This window comes from Salvelinus fontinalis, chromosome 27 (genome assembly GCF_029448725.1).
Source record: "Salvelinus fontinalis isolate EN_2023a chromosome 27, ASM2944872v1, whole genome shotgun sequence".
In the NCBI taxonomy this organism is placed as follows: domain Eukaryota; kingdom Metazoa; phylum Chordata; class Actinopteri; order Salmoniformes; family Salmonidae; genus Salvelinus; species Salvelinus fontinalis.
In genome coordinates, this window is record NC_074691.1 from 17,087,267 (window position 1) to 17,106,127 (window position 18,861).

General features: G+C 42.2%; 1 protein-coding gene across 1 annotated transcript in view; it reads right to left on the reverse strand.

Annotated features, from left to right (window-relative positions):
* Nucleotides 1–9,993: 9,993 nt before the first annotated feature.
* The window catches only part of LOC129825175 (opsin-5-like), a 38,646-nt gene continuing 29,778 nt past the window's right edge, over nt 9,994–18,861 (reverse strand). Inside the window, exons 4-6 of the mRNA XM_055885056.1 lie at nt 15,757–16,091; nt 14,779–15,023; nt 9,994–14,287 (exon numbers count right to left, since the gene is read on the reverse strand). Coding sequence (XP_055741031.1) covers nt 14,221–14,287; nt 14,779–15,023; nt 15,757–16,091 — 647 coding nt within the window. The 3' untranslated portion in view covers nt 9,994–14,220. The remainder of the gene's footprint in view (nt 14,288–14,778; nt 15,024–15,756; nt 16,092–18,861) is intronic.

Below are 18,861 nucleotides of genomic sequence, written 5' to 3' on the forward strand. Positions count from 1 at the left end.
AACAAATGGAACAATGGATAAATGGAGCGGCGATGGCTAGAAAGCCGGTGAGGTCGACCGCCGAACGCCGCCCGAACAAGGAGAGGAGCCGACTTTGGCGGAAGTCGGGACACTACCACTACATTACTACAATACAACATTTATAATACCACAATATTACAACATTGCAATGTACATGTGTGTAGAGTGCGTGTGTGTGCCTGTGTGTGTGTGTCTTCAAAGTCCACGTTTGTCCATAAGGTACAGTTTTATCTGTTTTTTAAATCTGATTTTACTGCTTCATTGAGTTACTTGATGTGGTATTTCCCAGAGTCTGTTCTGGACTTGGGGACTGTGAATAGAACCCTGGTGGCATGTCTTGTGGGGTATGCCTGGGTGTCTGTGTCACGTTCGTTGAATGGAGGAGACCAATGCACAGCGTGATGTGAATACATTCTTCTAATTATTAAAAAAGAAACACTAAACAAACTATACAAAAACAACAAAACGAATGTGACGCTATATATAAACAAGTGCAGACACAGGCAACTAACCATAGACAATCACCCACAACCCACAATGACAAAACAGGTTACCTAAATATGGCTCCCAACCAGAGACAACGACAAACACCTGCCTCTGATTGAGAACCATATCAGGCCAAACACATAGAAATAGACAAACTAGACATACAACATAGAATGCCCACTCAGATCACACCCTGACCAAACAAAACATAGAAACATACAAAGCAAACTATGGTCAGGGCGTGACAGCTCGGTGCTTTCAACATGTCAATATTTTACAAAGACAGGTACTGATTCAGTCAATCTCTTCTCTACTTTGAGCCTGGAGAGATTGACATACATTTTATTGATGTTAGCAATCGATTAACATTTAAGGGCCAGCCATGTTGCTCTGTTCTGGGACAACTGTAATTTGCCTATGTCCCTCTTTGTGGCACTTTACCATATGACTGGGCAGTAGTCCATGTGCGATAAAAGTAGGTTATGTAAGAATTGATGACAAACTTCGTGGTAAATGGTAACATTTTCTACACAATATTTTAAAAATAAGGTACAGTCATCGCTGCACTTTGAAATGTATGTGGGGGAAATGTACCTGTGGGACTCATTAGCATATTTGGGACACGCTGTCTGTGTGGGTGGACCATTTCAGTTTGTCCGTGATGTGTACGCTGAGGAACTTAAAACATTCTACCCTCTCCACTACTGTCCTGTCGATGTGGAAAGGGGGGTGCTTCCTCTGCTGTTTCCTGAAGTCCACGATCATCTCCTTAGTTTTGTTGACGTTGAGTGTGAGGTTATTTTCCTGACACCACACACCGAGGGCCCTCACCTCCTCCCTGAAGGCCATCTCATTGTTGTTGGTAATCAAGCCTACCACTGTAGTGTCGTCTGCAAACTTGATGATTGAGTTGGAGGCGTGCATGGCCATGCAGTCGTGGGTGAACAGGAAGTACAGGAGAGGGCTGAGAACGCACCCTTGTGGGGCCCCAGTGTTGAGGATCAGAGGGGTGGAGATGTTGTTACCTACCCTCACCATCTGGGGGCGGCGCAGTCAGGAAGTCCAGGACCCAGTTGCACAGGGTGGGGTCAAGACCCAGGGTCTCGAGCTTGATAAAGAGTTTGGAGGGTACTATGGTGTTAAATGCTGAGCTGTAGTCAATGAACAGCATTCTCACATAGGTATTCCTCTTGTCCAGATGGGTTAGGGCAGTGTGCAGTGTGATTGCGATTGCGGCGGGCCGTGTCCGTTGCACTGTAGTGTCCTCAAAGCGAGCAAAGAAGTAGTTTAGTCTGTCTGGGAGCAAGACATCCTGGTCCGCGATGGACCTGGTTTTCCTTTTATAGTCTGTGATTGACTGTAGACCCTGCCACATACCTCTCGTGTCTGAGCCGTTGAATTGCGACTCTACTTTGTCTCTATACTGACGCTTAGCTTGTTTGATTGCCTTGCGGAGGGAATAGCTACACTGTTTGTATTCAGTCATGTTTCCGGTCACCTTGCCCTGATTAAAAGCAGTGGTTCGCACTTTCAGTTTTGCTCGAATGCTGCCATCAATCCACGGTTTCTGGTTTGGGAATGTTTTAATAGATGCTGTGGCTACGACATCGCCGATGCACTTGCTAATAAACCCGCTCACCGAATCATCGTATACATCAATGTTGTTGTTCGCCGCAATGCGGAACATATCCCAGTCCACGTGATCGAATCAATCTTGACGCGTGGAATCTGATTGGTCGGAGCAGTGTTGAACAGACCTAAGGGCGGGAGCTTCCTGTTTTAGTTTCTGTCTATAGGCAGGGAGCAACAAAATGGAGTCATGGTCAGCTTTTACGAAAGGAGGGCGGGGGGGGCCTTATATGCGTCGCGGAAGTTAGAATAACAATGATCTAGGGTTTTGCCAGCCCTGGTTGCACAATTGATATGCTGATAGAATTTAGGGAGCCTTGTTTTCAGATTAGCCTTGTTAAAATCCCCAGCTACAATAAATTCAGCCTCAGGCTATGTGGTTTTCAGTTTACATAGAGTCAAATGAAGTTCGTTCAGGGCCATCGATGTGTCGATATATGCGGCTGTGATTATAATCTAAGAGAATTCTCTAGGTAGATAATGCGGTCGGCATTTGATTGTGAGGAATTCTAAGTCAGGTGAACAGAAGGACTTGAGTTCCTGTATGTTGTTATGTTCACACCACGTCTCGTTAATCATAAGGCATACACCTCCGCCCTTCTTCTTACCAGAAAGATGCTTGTTTCAGTCTGCGCAATGCGTGAAGAAACTAGCTGGCTGTACCGACTCCGATAGCGTGTCTCGAGTGAGCCATGTTTCCGTGAAACAAAGAACGTTACAGTCTCTGATGTCTCTCTGGAAGGCTACCCTTGCACGGATTTCGTCTACCTTGTTGTCAAGAGACTGGACATTGGCGAGTAGTATGCTCGGGAGCGGTGCGCGGTGTGCCCGTCTACGGAGCCTGACCAGAAGACCGCTCCGTCTGCCCCTTCTACAACGTCGTTGTTTTGGGTCGCCGGCTGGGATCCATTGTCCTGGGTGGTGGCAAAACAGAGGATCCACGTCGGGAAAGTCGTATTCCTGGTCGTAATGTTGGTGAGTTGACGTTGCTCTTATATCCAATAGTTCCTCCCGACTGTATGTAATAAAACCTAAGATTACCTGGGGTAACAATGTCAGAAATAACACATTGTCACGCCCTGGCCTTAGTTATCTTTATTTTCTGTAATATTTTGGTTAGATCAGGGTGTGACAGGGGGGATGTTTGTGTATTTGTCTTGTCTTGGGTGGTTGTAGTGTCTAGGGGGCTTTGTTAGAGTGTATGGGTTTGTGTTGAGTGTAGGTATCTAGGTATGTCTATGGTTGCCTGAATGGTTCTCAATCAGAGACAGCTGTCATTCATTTGTCTCTGATTGGGAGCCATATTTTAGGCGGCCATAGGCAGTAGGCTATTGTGGGTAATTGTCTATGTGTAGTGTTTAGTGTCAGCACTATTTGTTTGAATAGCTTCACGGTCGTGTGTTTGTTGTTTTTGTTCGTCTTCAAAAGAATAAAAGAAGATGTCGTTCTATTACGCTGCGCCTTGGTCCTCTATTCAAGGTTACGATGATCGTGACACACATAGAAAAACAAAATACTGCATAGTTTCCTAGGAACGCGAAGCGAGGCGGCCATCTCTGTCGGCGCCGCACTTACAAAGACTATAGAACTGGGAGAGGACAAATTAATAAATATAACAATAATGAACCACTTAAACTGGTACAACACTTCCACTAACGGTTGGCACAAATACATCATATTTTAAACCATACCCCCAAACATGTTAAATAGCCCCTGTCAGCATATTTCTCCCGCCCACCTTTGTTTCAAAGTGCAGTAAGGTAAACAACAAGTTATTTTACAACAATAACTCCTTAATTCAACTGTAAAAATACTGTATTTTTACTACAACTCAGTAGCCAGTAACTTACTGTCAAATTATAGGTACTTTTTAACAGTGTCTGCCATAAGTACATCAGAAGTATCCTGGAAGTATAACTGTAGAGCCTGTCATTGGTTCTACCTGGAACCAGAGGCTTCTTCATGAGATGATTTTAAATGGAACTCAAAAGTGTTCCCCTACAGTGGCAAATCAAAGGGTGCTATGTAGCACCCAAAAGGGTTCTCCCTAATGTCTATTGGTTCTAATATTTTAACAATCTTTATCATACCCACATAACAGGAAATTCAGGTCACTGGCAACCAAGAGGTAGTCAACTCAACTCCCCAGTGAGATTGATGCCCAAGTAATCTGAATTGGCAAAACCACTCCGTCATTAGATTTTTTGAATTGTTTGTTGCAGTATCTGTGTTTTTGCATGTACATTGATTGGTTAATTAAACAATTAATTTGTTTTATGCTACACAAAGATAGCATAAATTTTCTAAACTAATCCAATCTGTTAGTTTGATTTATTGCGCTCATTACTGAAATGGTTGTTCCACTTTATATGGTTTAGGTAGTCTCATTCATTCATCTTTCAAACCTTAGTGGTCATTCTAAATGCAGATTGTGGGATCCACTCTAGGAATTAAACATCACTTTGTAAACCAGCATAATGTGACTTGATGCTGATTTCACTTTAGCTTATACTGGTCACCAAACACAGCGAAGGCAGGTCACCAGCAAAATCACAACAAAGGATGATCTGACAGAAAAAACAGATAGACCATGCTGGTCGGCCAGCATAACCAGCTAGACCGAGCTGGTCGGCCAGCATAACCAGCTAGACCGAGCTGGTCGGCCAGCATAACCAGCTAGACCATGCTGGTCGGCCAGCATAACCAGTTAGACAAGCTGGTCTGTCAGCATAACCAGCTAGACCATGCTGGTCGGCCAGCATAACCAGTTAGACAAGCTGGTCGGCCAGCATAACCAGCTAGACCATGCTGGTCGGCCAGCATAACCAGTTAGACCATACTGGTCGGCCAGACGAACCAGTTAGACAAGCTGGTTTGCCAGCATAACCAGCTAGACCATGCTGGTCGGCCAGCATAACCAGCTAGACCATGCTGGTTTGCCAGCATAACCAGCTAGACCATGCTGGTCAGACCAGACTCAGCCAGACGAACCAGTTAGACAAGCTGGTCAGACCAGCTTGACCAACATCGAACAGCAAAGATCAGCATGGAACAGCTTGAAATGTATGCTGGTCTATGCTGTTTTTTTTGTTTTTTGGCAGGGCTGAGACATCTGTTAGAGCCACATTGATTATGTATGTGGACTAGCACTGCCTAAGGCGGGGAATATTTATAACCTCAATCAATTCACAATGCATAGCACTACTCCTACAGTTCAGTTCGCCTCCCATACACTGTGTGTGTTTTTTTACTCCTGTGTAGCTACAATGAGGGCTTAGATGAATTCATATTTAATGGCACTATAGTTTTTATGATATATTTCATAAAAGAACAGTCAGAGTGGAATTCATTCAAACCTGCCAGTCATATTTATCATATATATTAAGTATCTTTGTTTACAAAATTATTCCTGGCACTCTTACTATGAATCCAGTGGAAATGCGAAGCCAAGGAATTATCAATCCATTTATCAATCCTCGCCGTGCTGAAGCATACGATGTGATTTGACTCTACTTTGAATTAACATGGGGATCACGGCTAGACAAATTAATGTAATCATCTGACAGGACCCAATATTTGAGTTTCTCCACACAAACACCAGCGCCCAGGTTTTCCCTATTGTCTTCCAATGAACCAGATCCCTGCTACACCAATGAAACTGACTAACTGGAAATATCTCCCTGGCACATCTAGCCATGCAAAGAAGAATGACAATCTCATGTCTGATTCAAAATGAATTACGTTAGAGGGAATTTCATCTGTACTAATTATAAAATCCCATCAGATTATGAAAACAGTCCATTTGGCTTGGCGTAGGCAAAGGGAGGCAGAGGGAGACAGGGAGTGCTGTGGCCTGGAGATTTAGTATCGCTCATCAGCTGTGCGTGTTTGTGCTGTTGCTATGTCAAGCTATGCCCCTTCTCTCTCTCCCTCACCCCCTCACTCATCTACCCTTTCCCTCTCTCTCGCTCTCTCTCTCTCTCTCTCTCACTCTCTCTCGCTCTTTCTGCTCCTCACCCACTCCACTGTCTCTCAAGGAATGAAATATTGATGGAAGACCTGGATTTTATCTGCTGCCTATCATACAGCCGTCCCCCACCGAGTTCACACAGTGTATTATAAGAGCAGAGCCCTGGCAACGGCAACCTCTATCCATCCTACTTCCACTAAAAGAAATGCAAAAGCGTGTCACGGAAATGGATAATGAATGAATGCATCTCCAGATGTCTGCTGCCAAGGTGGAGCTAGTCATTCCTAGTAGCAATCACTTGACTGTTTCTACAACACAATATATTTTTCTTTATTTAAGACAGATTTTTTTCCACACCCCCATGCTGAATTTAATGATACAATCAAAAAGTTTGGAATAAGTGGAATGAAGTAAAGGCTGCTGAGGGGAGGACGGCTCATAATAATAGCTGGAATACGGAGTAAATGGAATGGCATCAAACACACAGAAACCATGTGTTTGATGTATTTGATTCCATTACAGAGTGAAAAACAGTAGTTGTTTTGTTTTTAAAGCCTTGGAAGATGGCTCCCTCTACAGGGCTTAAAAGCATATTTAATCGTCAGTCTCTCATTTTCTTTGCAATCTTTGTTTTTGGGGTTTAAATTGATTTGTGACTAATTACTTTGTAAAAGCTTTACAAGTTAAATGTATTTGATTGTTGATGATGATGGGTGACAATGTTGACAGTAGAATTGATCATTTAAATATGTTTACTTTTTTACAATGTTAAGATTGTTTTACAGGATTATCACATCAATGTTCACAGAAGCGTAGGGCAGATGTATGAAGGGAAAAACTTCACTCTGAGATGAACATCTACATCTACATCTAAATAAAACCACCCTAGTGAGCATCAGGGAATACACTTTGCGAAACAAAAGGATCTAAAAAAACAGCAACCATACAGCCATACTAGGAGTTACTGCTGGCTACTGCCTTCGATATATTTCATATTTGTAGAATGTCTACACAAAATAACGTAACTTGCATCACCAACCACTTCCATCCAGGAGGCAAATATGGTGTAGTTCATCTCAGTTACCAGCTGGTGGCAGTAAAGGATAGTGGATAGAATATATCCAATGGACGCCTAGCGACCCAGTCTCCATCCGAAGCAGGCCAAGTATTACAGTAGGTCACAATTATCTTATGAGTTTGAATTTTGGGAGACCCTATCTTTTAAAGCCACAATCTCATCAGATCATCAGATGTCATTTAAGAATGGCATTTAAAGGGCATGATGCAAAAAACGATGTCTCCTTGGATCTCCTTGCTAATTATGAAATTCAAATATTTCATCTTCTCCCTATTGATTGTGTTGACCATCTGATTATAGGACATAGTAGACGTACAGTGGATTCGGAAAATATTCAGACCCCTTCCCTTTTTCCAAATTTTGTTACGTTACAGCCTTATTCGAAAACAGATTAAATACCCCATAATGACAAAGTGACCCCATAATGACATTTTAGATATTTTTGCAAATGTATATTAAAAAAAACAAATATCTTATTAACATAAGTAATCAGACCCTTTGCTATGACACTCAAAATTGAGCTCAGCTGCATCTTGTTTCCATTGATAATCCTTGAGATGTTTCTACAACTTCATTGGAATCCACCTGTGGTAAATTCAATTGATTGGACATGATTTGGAAAAGCACACACCTGTCTATATAAGGTCCCACAGTTGACAGCGCATGTCAGAGCAAAAACCAAGCCATGAGGTTGAAGGAATTGTCCGCAGAGCTTCGAGACAGGATTGTGTCGAGGCACAGATCTGGGGAAGGGTACCAAAAAATGTCTGCAGCATTGAAGGTTCCAAAGAACACAGTGGCCTCATCATTCTTAAATGAAAGAAGTTTGGAACCACCAAGACACTTCCTAGAGCTGGCTGCTCGGCCAAACTGAGCAATCTGGGAGCAGGGCCTTGGTCAGGGAGTTGACCAAGAACCCGATGGTCACTCTGACAGATCTCCAGAGTTCCTCTGTGGAGATGGGAGAACCTTCCAGAAAGAAAACCATCTCTGCAGCACTCCACCAATCAGGCCTTTATGGTAGAGTGGCCAGACTCAGAAAAAGGCACATGACATCCTGCTTGGGGGCACCTAAAGGACTCAGACCATGGGAAACAAGATTCTCTGGTCAAATGAAACAAAAATAGAACTGTTTGGCCATAATGACCATTGTTATGTTTGGAGGAAAAAGGGGGAGGCTTGCAAGCCGAAGAACACCATCCCAACCATGAAGCATCATGTTGTGGGGATGCTTTGCTGCAGGAGGGACTGGTGCACTTCACAGAATAGATGGCATCATGAGGGAGTAAAATTATGTGGATATATTGAAGCAACATCTCAAGACATCAGTCAGGAAGTTAAAGCTTGGTCACAAATTGATCTTCCAAATGGACAATGATCCCAAGCAAGTTTTGAAAGTTGTGGCAAAATGGCTTAAGGACAACAAAGTCAAGGTATAGGAATGGCCATCATAAAGCCCTGACGTCAATCCTATAGAAAATGTGTGGGCAGAACTTTAAAAGCATGTGTGAGCAAGGAGGCCTACAAACCTGACTCAGATACACCAGCTCTGTCAGGAGCAATGGGCCAAATTTATCCCAACTTATTGTGGGAAGCTTGTGGAAGGCTACATGAAATGTTTGACCCAAGTTAAAGAATGTAAAGGCAATACTACCAAATACTAATTGAGTGTATGTAAACTTCTGACCCACTGGGAATGTGATGAAAGAAATAAAATCTGAAATAAATAATTCTCTCTACTATTATTCTGACATTTCACCTTCTTAAAATAAAGTGGTGATCCTAACTGACCTAAGACAGGGACTTTTTACTATGATTAAATGTCAGGAATTGTGAAAAACTGCGTTTAAATGTATTTGGCTAAGGTGTATGTAAACCTCCGACTTCAACTGTAGGTACAAGTGTCTGAATGTCTTTGAGTGGCTCAGCCAGAGCCCAGACATGAACCCGATTGAACATCTCTGGAGATACCTGAAAGTAGCTGTGCAGTGACGCTCCCCATCCAATCTGACAGAGCTTGAGAGGATCTGCAGAGAAAAATGAGAGAAACTCACCAAATACAGGTGTGCCAAGCTTGTAGCATCATACCGAACAAGATACAAGTCTGAAAACCCTACCAAAGGTGTTTCAACAAAGTACTGAGTAAAGGGTCTGAATACTTAAGTAAATGTGATATCAGTTATTTTTTTAATACATTTGCAAACATGTCTAAAAACCTGTTTTTGCTTTGTCATTATGGGGTATTGTGTGGAGATTGACGAGGGGGGAAAAAATTCATTAATCAATTTTTAAATTAGGCTGTAACGTAACAAAATGTGAAAAAAGGCAGGGGTCTGAATACTTACCAAATGCACTGTAAGCATGTAGTTAAAACTGAGGAAAATCTGCTATCTTGGTACTGGATATCCATTTCTACAGCAAGATCTTGAGCCTTTGCCAAAATAAATCAAAATGGTTTGCTGTTAAGTGCCATTGTCAGCAACTAAATACAGCAATAAAATGTTTAGACCATGCTTGCTCAAAGGCATGGAAATGTTCAGCTAAAATTCTGCAGAAAATATTAAAATATATATATGCTCCACATAAATATTATACAGATATCTTACATTTTAGGATCAATTTATTGTAGGGTATTGTGCATGTAACTCATGATGATTGAATCAGACTTTCCAGTAGCAGTGTTATGTGACTGAATTAAGTGTGTATCAACATGGGAGCCAGACTATTTGTGTACCATTCTATTCTCTCCTCATGAGGGTGTTGAATGCCTCATGAGGCTGCCTTATCAAACATAAATAAAACATATATATATCATCTAAATATATGTGCATAACTGCACCTTTTATTTTCATCTTTATTCAACACAACAGATTTGCAATGGCTATGGAATGCTGTACTTTTTCTTTACAAAATAAAGGAACAAAATGAATTCCTCAAAGAATGTGTAATGAAGTATAAGGTGTGACATGTGGTACTTGAAAGCAAACTACAGGTAGTATAAATTAATACAATTACTGTATGCTTTTAGGAAATTCATATGACAATAAGCAATGTGACATATTCCTCCTGGACCACAGTACTTGCTTCTTCAGATGATGTTCTTCATGATAAAACATTAAAACAAAACACTTTCAGTGATTTAGATTGGAAAATGCAATGAATGACAGATGTAGGATCTTAATTTGATCACACTGCTGCAGGGAATTTAAAAAGTCTTCTGAAGTTTGTAATTTCCACTTTGAAATTTCAGACTTGATGTTCCCGCACAAAAAAATGTATCAACCCCAACAAAAATGAACATTAAATATAATCCACAAAATAATTCAATTTTTCTCCTGCTGAATAATTACTTTCCGGCTGCAGCAAACTGTCTCAAATTAAGATCCTACACCTGTAGAGCAGCCTTCTTTTCTGAGACACAATCAAACCCTGTTGAAGTATACTAGTGCATCATCCTTAAACCCCTTTAAGAAACCCAACAGAGATGGTGAGATTAATACTGTGATGTGGAGACATACAGACAGCCCACCAAGGAAAAAAATTACACCTCGTCTTAACCTATACCTGAGATCAAATAACGACATCATATTAGCTATCTCCTTCCTCATTCATAATTTTTGTACATAAGCAAGATGTGATGACAGGTTAGCATTTCAGTTGACTACTACCTCTTTGACATCAATATTAAGCTCTTAGTTGACATACATTTTGTACAGATGCAAATCTCAAAAATGGAAAGAAAATGCATAACATCATAGAACATTTGATATCAATAAGCTCTCCTAATACTGTCATTCACAACTTTACACAATAATAAACAAATCAAATCAAATGATTAGCAAGGCAATGAAAGAGTACAAACTGAAAATCATACAAACAAACAAAAACACAGATCCAGTAAGACACTGAGAAATGTGATATTGCTTAAGTGATAATGCCCTTGAAGCCGGTGTTTGGAGGATATATTGGCACGGGTGTTGTAAGTCGAGGGCCGGCTAACCGTGCCAATATATCCTCCAAACACTGGCTTCAAGGGCATTATCACTTTTATACAACGGGTAACCAACATATTCACATAACGGTTGACATATTTTCATTAAAAACATTATTTTGATGAATTTATTCATACTATTTCATCCTTCCACAAGATACAGTCCCGACACAAATCTAGAGTTGCTACCCAAGCCGTCTGGTCGTTCGTTCTATCGGTTCGGTTGACAGAGACGCGACCCATTCGTTCAGTCTTTTTGTTCTGTATCTATGGACGCGACCCATTTGTTCTAAATGTTCCATTGCCATACTGGCTGGCAACGTACTCATCCCTTGCTTTCTAGATATCCAACTATGGCTAACTTATAGTCACGTCAAACAGTGCAGCTAGAATAACAACAGTAGCTGCATTTGCCTTTTTTAAATGTTTTCTAGAGACATTTAATCGGATACATCCATAACAATGAGCTAATGAGGAGCGATTTTGCCTGGCATAGAAAATGTGCTCTCTCCTCAGGAAACTGTTGTTCAGAGAAGCTAGCCAACAACACAGCTAACATAATCACTTCAAACTGCAGCTAGAAAGACTGCAAACGTTTCGATTGACCAGTTTTCTATTGATAGTTCTTTGTATATATCCATAAAAATTATGCTGATTCATGATTTCGATTGTCTGAGAAAAGTTGCCTGCCTGTCTCGTCCAAACATGTGCTGGAGATCGAATTTGAATATTGAAGCAATGTTGTAAATGTCGGAGAGACAGACAGCAAGGTTTATACAAATCTCCGCTGTTGAAAACTAAATGTTAGTCTAAAGGAAATATGAGATAATGTCTAGATGCTTTTTATAGTGGAGATCAAGTTTATAAATTGCCTGGCTGGGCTGATGAGACAGTGGATTGCACTGTCAGATGGAACAGAGTAAATAGGCATTTTAACATCATAGATTTAGCCGGTGGTAACTTGTGGAATAGACGCTATCTGGAATGCGGTTTTCCAATCAGCATTCATTATTAGACCCACCTGTTGTATAATTTTGAATAAATCCCGTCAAATAAAGATTGTTGATTGTTCTTGCCAATGTTAGGACCTTAGGCTGAGTGCAGATGTGTTGATCCTTCTGCCTTTCTATTGTTCTAAGGAGGTCAGCAAGACTATGTCCTCTTTTGTTTTTACCGTGTGTTGAATGCAGACACCCTCAGTTAGAGTAAAGATGAAAGATTTAAAAGGCAATAATAGACAATATGACAGTTGTAATAATAACCAATAGGATCATTATTTGCACTGACTGTTTACGTTTTTCTAAAGATTGTTTTCTTGCGTATAACTCAAAGCCTGGACTCCATACACAAGCACACACAGTATAAATACTTTAAAACAAAACATGTTACTCAAAAGAAAACTGACTTTGATCTTAATAGCACCTCAACTTACTTTAATTCATTGAATTACTTTAATTAATTTAGTAATTGAAAGGTATACAAGCAAAAAACACATTTATGGTTGTCTTATTCTTTCTGATCATGTGGATTTTTATTTTTATTAAATTGTGCTTTGTCAATCAACATAAACTGAGTGTACACAGCATTAAGAACACCTGCTCTTTCCATGACAGAGACTGACCAGGTGAATCCAGGTGAATCCAGGTGAAAGCTATGATCCTTTATAGCTGTCACCTGTTAAACCCACTTCAAATCAGTGTAATCGGAATGGAGGAGACAGGTTAAAGAAAGATTTTTAAGCTTTAAGACATAGATTGTGTATGTGTGCCATTTAGAGGGTGAAAGTGCAAGACAAAACATTGAAGGGCCTTTGAACGGGTTATGGTAGTAGGTGCCAGGCGCACTGGTTTGTGTCAAGAACTGCAACGCTGCTTGATTTTTCACGCTCAACATTCCCTGTGTGTATCTAAAAATGGTCCTCCACCCAAAGGACATCCAGCCAACTTGACACAACTTTGGGAAGCAATGGAGTCAACATGGGCCAGCATTCCTGTCGAACGCTTTTGACACCTTGTCGAATCCATGCCCCCACAAATTGAGGCTGTTCTGAGGGTTAAAGGGAGGGTGTAACTCAATATTAGGAAGGTGTTCTTAATGTCTTGTATATGAGACGTAAAGGCTAACATCTGCGCATACAGAATGGATAAAGATGACAGGAGCATAGTGCTGTACCACATAGCCACTACTCTTAACAGATATTGTTGTGCTGTGACTTGATATTTGGTCCAATTAACATACGCTGGTGGATACCTCGCAGTGGAGCATGCAGTTTGTGCATGAGCTAAAATAGCATTTTGTTTTATGATGTCAATGACGTCTCTAAACATGTATCCAGTGACACTAAGAATCATATGATGACTTTGACCGTTGATAAAAAGTGCTGCTACGGTCAAACCTGCCTGAAGCAGGGAATAACACTTAACCCCAACATCAACACCACAGTCTCTCCAGCTCTCTGTACAGATATGGTATCTTAATTTGATCACTTTGCTCCACAGAACATTTTTAAGAGTCCTAGTAGTACCATAATGTCCCTGAAAACCTGCAGTTTCTCTTTCTGTCACTAGATCTCACACCTAAACTATAGCCTACTGTAGCCTATCAAAACAATGTTCCTGTTAGAAATAACTTTTTGGGGAGAATAATCAAATAATCCTCCTCCTGCTGCAGGGTTATTTTACTCCTGCAACGAAACTGGTCAAATTAAGATCCAACATCTGTATATCATACCTCATTCTTAACAACACTTTAGATCTTACAGGAGCACATAAAGGTTAAAGTTTAAATATGGATGTCACAGGTGTCACAATGCACAATCTGTACAAAGTGTAAAAATACATCTTGACAACAGCCTTGAGCTGTAAACACAGAGGGACGTGAGGTAGGAGAGTACAGAGAGCTGTTTGAAGCAGGAACATAGATACAGCAAGGCTGGGTAGCGTACAGTAAGTCTGGGTGATGAGCGGTGGTCAATATCTTTGCAGATGATAGCAGGGTTGTGATTGGACAGGTGTCAAATCATAGGAGATTACCACTGTCTTTCTCTCACATTTCAATATGAGACTCATTACTGGACGGACTGACTTTAAGTGAGCCAGAAATTGTGTAAAACCTGTGGAAGATACAATGGGAGAAAAGTTTCATATGTTAGAAAAGTTGCATTGAAAACTATGCAGTTTTTATAAGGTATAGCGGCGATATGACGTACATGCAGAAAGTAAACAGCATAGTGGGTCAATTTCCACAACAACTAAGAGCATTGAAGCATGAGGCTCAACCTCAGCTGTTTTGGTGCCCTGACTACCACACTGTGAACAGCGTGAAGCGAACCCGTGCACATGAGCAGATATTATGTATGACTGTGTGAGAGCAAAGTCTTGCATCTCGCTCATCTTAATATCTGCGATGCTGCTTGTGGCAACGTCATTTAGCATTTAACTTTAGATCTAGCAAGCTGTTTGAGAAAATTTTAAACTATATTGTTTTAATTCTTGCAAGCCATTAAACAAGGGAAATGTTAAACTAGGTCTGTACAGTTTTAACTGTCATTCCAGGGGAATAGAAAGTAGAAGAGAAAGCCATGAAATGAATAGTACTCCATACCGTGACTTTTTTAAATGTGTGCGCTTCTTCAGAACTTGAAAACAGGAGGATTTAGCGCAGGAGTGTTTCAGGTCGATGACCTGGTAGATGATGGGGTTGTACATGGCAGAAGACTTAGCAAGCAGAGTGGGGATCACAGAGACCGAGATAGGCACTGAGTCGGGCTCGCCAAACGCAGACACCACTGAGACCACTGCATAAGGGATCCACGCTATCAAGAAACCGGCACAGATCAGCATCGCCACCTGGAGGACACAAGTAGAACCACATCACTGGTCAGTCTCACAATAGTTAAAGTATCTCTGAGGTGAGGTTCCGTGCACACACGCCCACACACACACACACAAGATCTGCTAACCGACTCGAGCCCGACGGGCCCTGACATTATACATCGGGTTAGGGCCAGGTAGGGCCTGTTTTTTCCTCAATAACTAGGGTACGGACAGGGCTTGGGTATCCATAAATTGATCACTAACATTTTGAAGCTGCGCAGTACAGTCATATCTAACTAAGATCATAACATTGTGTCAGAAGTTATTTTTCAAATATAAGACAGGAGAGATTATTTCACAGAAAATAATGATGTTCCTTGAGTTTTGTCAGAGTTTAGAGTGACAAAGTTGCTAACAGCAAACTGCTCTCTCATGTCTCATAATTGAGCAGAGGAGCCCAAGTGGAGCCGTTGCTATGGATACTCACAGACTCAGATTCGTCATGAGCAGAGAGCATGCAGAGTGAGCAGCGCTCAGGGAGCGAGTGACAGACAGAGAGGAGCAGCTAATTGATTTAATAACAGAGGATGTTATTTCTGATTTCGGGTTTCGGGTAGGGCCTTATATTTGGCAGAAGCAATCGGGCCTGGGTAGGGTAGAGCCTGAACATTGAAGGCATAGGTAGGGCTCGGGCTTAAAATTCATGTCTGTTCAGGGCTCTGACACACACACACACACACAAACACACACACACACACACACACACCTTGGTCAGTTTCATCTCCACATTATGGCTGTTCTGGTTCCTGGTGTCAAAGTGGGAGATTTCCTTGGCTGAGGACTTGACCTTGAAGATGATCATGACGTAGGAGAAAACGATGATGCCGGTGGGGAAGATGAGGCAGAAGAAGAGGATTGCAATGACGAAGCTCTGGCCCGCCACGGAGGCCTGGGCCAGCCACCAGTCCAGAGTGCAGGAAGTGCCAAAGGGCTCGGGAGCATAGTTGCCCCAGCCTACCAGGGGCATGGTGGCCCAGAAGCCTGCATACAGCCACACAAACACCATACTCAGGAAAGCATGTTGCCTCTTTAGCCACGTCCCTGTGGGTACAATTATGGGCAGAAAGATTGATAATTAATTGGTTCATCATAATAATAAAGTGTCCAGATATCACAGATCATAATTTCAATTAACTTATTCATGAAAAAGTGCTCATTCATTCTTATAAAGGTCTTGTGTTACTGTAAACAGGGGTGTCAAACATACACTCCGGGTCCAATCTGGCTCCCGGGTGGTTTAAGTAAAACAAATACAACTTGTAAAGTTTTTTTATACTTTAAAATGACTAAATCAAACTGTGTAGAAATTATAATGGACCTACAGTACATTCATAAAGTTTGTTGACTGTGTCTAGCTCGATAATAATCACTCAATTGAAAGCTAAACAGTCAGGAAGTATCTACAATTTTTTTTAAACGATTAGATGATACACTGTACCGCCCAAACATATCCACAGATGACACAATCTCTATTGCACTCCACACTGCCCTTTCCCACTATGTGAGAACGCTGTTAATTGACTACAACTCTAACAGTAAGCTAAGGACCCTGGGACTGAACAACTCCCTCTGCAACTGGATCCTGGACTTTCTGACAGGACGGCCCCAGGTGGTGAGGGTTAGGCAACACACATTCGCCACGCTGACCCTTAACATGGGAGCCCTTCAGTGGTGCATGCTTAGATGCCTTCCTCTATTCCCTGTTCACCCGCTACTGCGGGTAGAGCACAACTCCAACACCATCATTAAGTTAGCCTGATTTCCGACAACAACGAGACAGCCTATAGGGAGGAGGTCAGAGACCTGGCAGTGTGGTGCCAGGACAACAACCTCTCCCTCAACGTCAGCAAGACAAAGGAGCTGATTGTGGAGTACAGGAAACGGAGAGCTGAGCACGCACCCATTCACATCGACAAGGATGTAGTGGAGCGGGTGGAGAGCTTTAAGTCACGAGATCCTGAGGCCTATTGTTGTGCCATTCATCCCCCGCCATCACGTCATGTTTCAGCATGATAATGCACAGCCCCATGTCGCAAGGATCTGCACACAATTCCTGGAAGCTGAAAATGTCCCATCTCTTCCATGGCCTGCATACACACCAGACATGTCAACCACTGAGCCTGTTTGGGATGCTCTGGATCGACGTGTACGACATCGTGTTCCAGTTTCCGCCAATAACCAGCAACTTCGCACAGCCATTGAAGAGGAGTGGGACAACATTCCACAGGCCACAATCAACTCTATGCAAAGGAGATGTGTCTCGCTGCCTGAGGCAAATGGTGGTCACACCAGATACTGACTTGTTTTCTGATCCACGCCCCTATCTTTTTTTAAGGTATCTGTGACCAACAGATGCATATCTGTATTCCCAGTCATGTGAAATCCATAGATTAGGGCCTAATGAATTTAGTTCAATTGACTGATTTCCTTATATGAACTGTAACTAAATTGTTGCATGTTGCATTTATATTTTTGTTCAGTGTGGTTAGGTAAATAGTTAACGAATAGCTATCCAGACTATCTGCATTGACTGCACACATTTATTTACCCATCACATACACTGCTGCTACTGTTTAAGATTTGTCACTTTATTATTTTTTTTGTACATATCTACCTCAATTACCTCATGCCCCTGCACATCGACTCGATACTGGTACCCCTTGTATATAGCCAAGTTATCATTACTCATTGTGTATTTATTATTACTTATTTTATTGTATGTTTTACTTTTCTATTATTGTCACGCCCTGACCATAGAGAGCCTTTTTATTCTCTATGTTGGTTAGGTCGGGGTGTGACTAGGGTGGGTAATCCTAGGTTGTTCTTTCCTATGTTGGCCTGGTATGGTTCCCAATCAGAGGCAGCTGTTTATCGTTGTCTCTGATTGGGGATCATATTTAGGGAGCCATTTCCCCACTGTGTTTTGTGGGATCTTGTTTATGTGTAGTTGCCTGTGAGGACTCCATAGCTTCACGTATCGTTTGCTGATTTTTTTATTGTTTTGTGCGTTTCACGAACAAAAAGTTGTGGAACCCATATCACGCCGCGCCTTGGTCCGAATGTTGTTTCGACGATCGTGACAGAAGATCCCACCACACCAGGACCAAGCAGCGTGCCCAGGAGGAGAAGGTATCCTGGTCTTGGGAGGAGATCAAGGAGGAGAAGATATCCTTGACTTGGGAGGAAATAATGGGAGTACACGAAAGCCTTCCTTGGAAGCAGACGCAAGGAGAGAAGGGAAGACAGCGACGACGCCAGGCTTTGCGGCCACAACGAAAGGCCAAAGAAAAGCCCCAAAAATGTTTTGGGGAGGGGCTCACGGGGTGGTCGGCGGAGCCGAGGAGTGAACCAGAGCCAATCTGGGAGAAGATGGATAAATTGGAGGAGAGTGAACGGAGAAAGTCAGAGACCGTCAGTGAGTTGATGTAGAAATTGGAGGAGAGAGAAATGAGAGAGTTGTTGTGTTGGTGTATGATGCATGACATTCGCCCTAAGGAGCGTGTTATTAGTTTGATGCCACCTGAGTCAGCTCTCCGTACTCGTCCTGAGGAGCGTGCTAGCAGTCTGGTAAAAACTGTGCCGGCACCACGTACCAGGTCTCCAGTACACCTCCACAGCCCAGTACGTCCTGTGCCAGCTCTCCGCACTCGCCTTGAGGAGCGTGTCATCTGTCCGGTACCATGTGTGCCGGCTCTATGCACCAAGTCTCCAGTACGCCTTCACAGCCCAGTACGTCCTGTGCCAGCTCCCCGCACTCGCTGTGCGAAGTGTGTCATCGTTCCGGTACAATTTGTGCCGGCTCTACGCACAA